Consider the following 1749-nt stretch of genomic DNA (forward strand, 5'->3'; position numbering starts at 1 on the left):
ATAAAGTCGTAACATTATGGGAATAAAGTCGTAACATTGCGAGTATAAAGTCGTAACATTATGGGAATAAAGTCGTAACATTGTGAGTATAAAGTCGTAACATTACGAGTATAAAGTCGTAACATTACGAAAATAAAGTCGCAACATGTTGTATGATGACTTCATTCTCGTAATATTACAACTTTTTTCTCGTAATTTTATAATTTTATTCTAAAAAATAAAGAAAAATATCTAGCCTGGCCCTAATACTTCGTCGTACAATACTAGATAAAAAGCAAAATAAAAATTGTCTCTTTTGTCCATAATGAAAAAAAGTGGACTGAAAAAAACTTACCTAAAATTGCAAAAACAAAAGTCCTAAAAATGAGAGAATTATCAGAGCATCTCCAAACCATCAGCTGATCTTTACCTGCTGGGAAATTTAAAGAAGCACAAAACTTTGAGAACATTTCCAAGTTTAGAGAACACCTGGAAAGTCTCACATCGCAGGTATTAGAGCAACTAATAAACATTTAGCTAACATCATAAACGGCGTCTGGGATTTCCCTCCATCTCTTCCTGTTTCTCTCATATGGGATCCATTTTGCAGACGCCATCGGCTTCACGGATGATGGAACGTTTTAATTGGTGAGCGGGGAGACGCTGACATGCAGAGTTTACAACATTCTTCATTTAGCAGCGGATGACTTTAGGTGGTGGAATAAAGTTTTACCGCTACCTTTAGTAGCAATGGTTTAAAAATTAGCAGCTTTGGTTCGACGTCCTCGGCGTGAAATCCAAACCGCTGCTGCATATCGGTCAGCGGAAACATCTGCTGTCACCATGAAAATAATTCTGTTTGGAGGAGGGGTTATGATGCATTCACGGTGTGTGGGGAAAAAACTCAGTGAAAAACATGCAGAGGGCTTAATGTGGTCGTCCAAGTTTGTACTCGATGGCTGCGATGGAGTCGTTCTAACTATCATGCGTGGGAAAACTGGAGATACGTCGAGTTTATTCGATAAATCACTCAGCCCTACTTCTAACCAGTAAAGGGAAGTTTTATGGTTTTATGTTTAAACAAACATGAGGCCTATGGGCCCTAAAGGACAAGAGGTGAGCAGAGGGAGTCGTTGGGCGAACCCTCTGCGGGGTTCGCTCCCCGGTTTGAATCCTGGATCATGGATGGTTTTGCACAGAGGTGCCTATAAAAGCTTTTGCATCCACAGGGTGGTTTTCGGCTTCCTCTGCTGTGGATTCAGGATATTTCTTGTTACACATCCTGAAAACAGCAGGCCTGTTTTTGGAGCGGAGTGTGGATATGTCTGCAGGTGTAACCAGTGATACTTCAGCTGCTACGCTCTGAGGCAGCCGTGCTCTGCTCTTTTCTCCAGGTGGTTCAGCTGCTGAAGGCAGGAAAAGGAAAGGAGGTTTCCTACAATGCTTTGGCCACTCACATCATCGCAGAGGATGGCGACAGCCCAGAAGTCAGCGAATCACGGGAGGTTTTTGACCTGCCTGTGGTTAAGGTAACCAGACTGTTTTCTTGGACCCGCCCTGCAACGCTGCATTTAAAATCGTAGGGAAATCAGATTTAAATGTCATTCTGGCTTAAACATGTATATAAATGGAATCTTTATCAGACAATATTGTCCCGAAAGTTAAAAAATTTATATTTTTAAAGAAATCCTGTGTTTTTTCCCGTTATCTTCTGCAGGCCAGTTAGTTCTACGTCAGCCTGAACACCTAAATTCGGCCAATCATATATCA

At 41.3% G+C, this 1749-nt stretch overlaps 1 protein-coding gene across 1 annotated transcript in view; it reads left to right on the forward strand.

Annotated features, from left to right (window-relative positions):
• The window catches only part of paxip1 (PAX interacting (with transcription-activation domain) protein 1), a 30291-nt gene that overhangs the window by 2346 nt on the left and 26196 nt on the right, over positions 1-1749 (forward strand). The window contains exon 2 of the mRNA XM_015403179.1: positions 1374-1508. Coding sequence (XP_015258665.1) covers positions 1374-1508 — 135 coding nt within the window. The remainder of the gene's footprint in view (positions 1-1373; positions 1509-1749) is intronic.

Source organism: Cyprinodon variegatus, unplaced genomic scaffold, assembly GCF_000732505.1.
Source record: "Cyprinodon variegatus isolate N-32 unplaced genomic scaffold, C_variegatus-1.0 Scaffold1453, whole genome shotgun sequence".
NCBI classification, from domain to species: domain Eukaryota; kingdom Metazoa; phylum Chordata; class Actinopteri; order Cyprinodontiformes; family Cyprinodontidae; genus Cyprinodon; species Cyprinodon variegatus.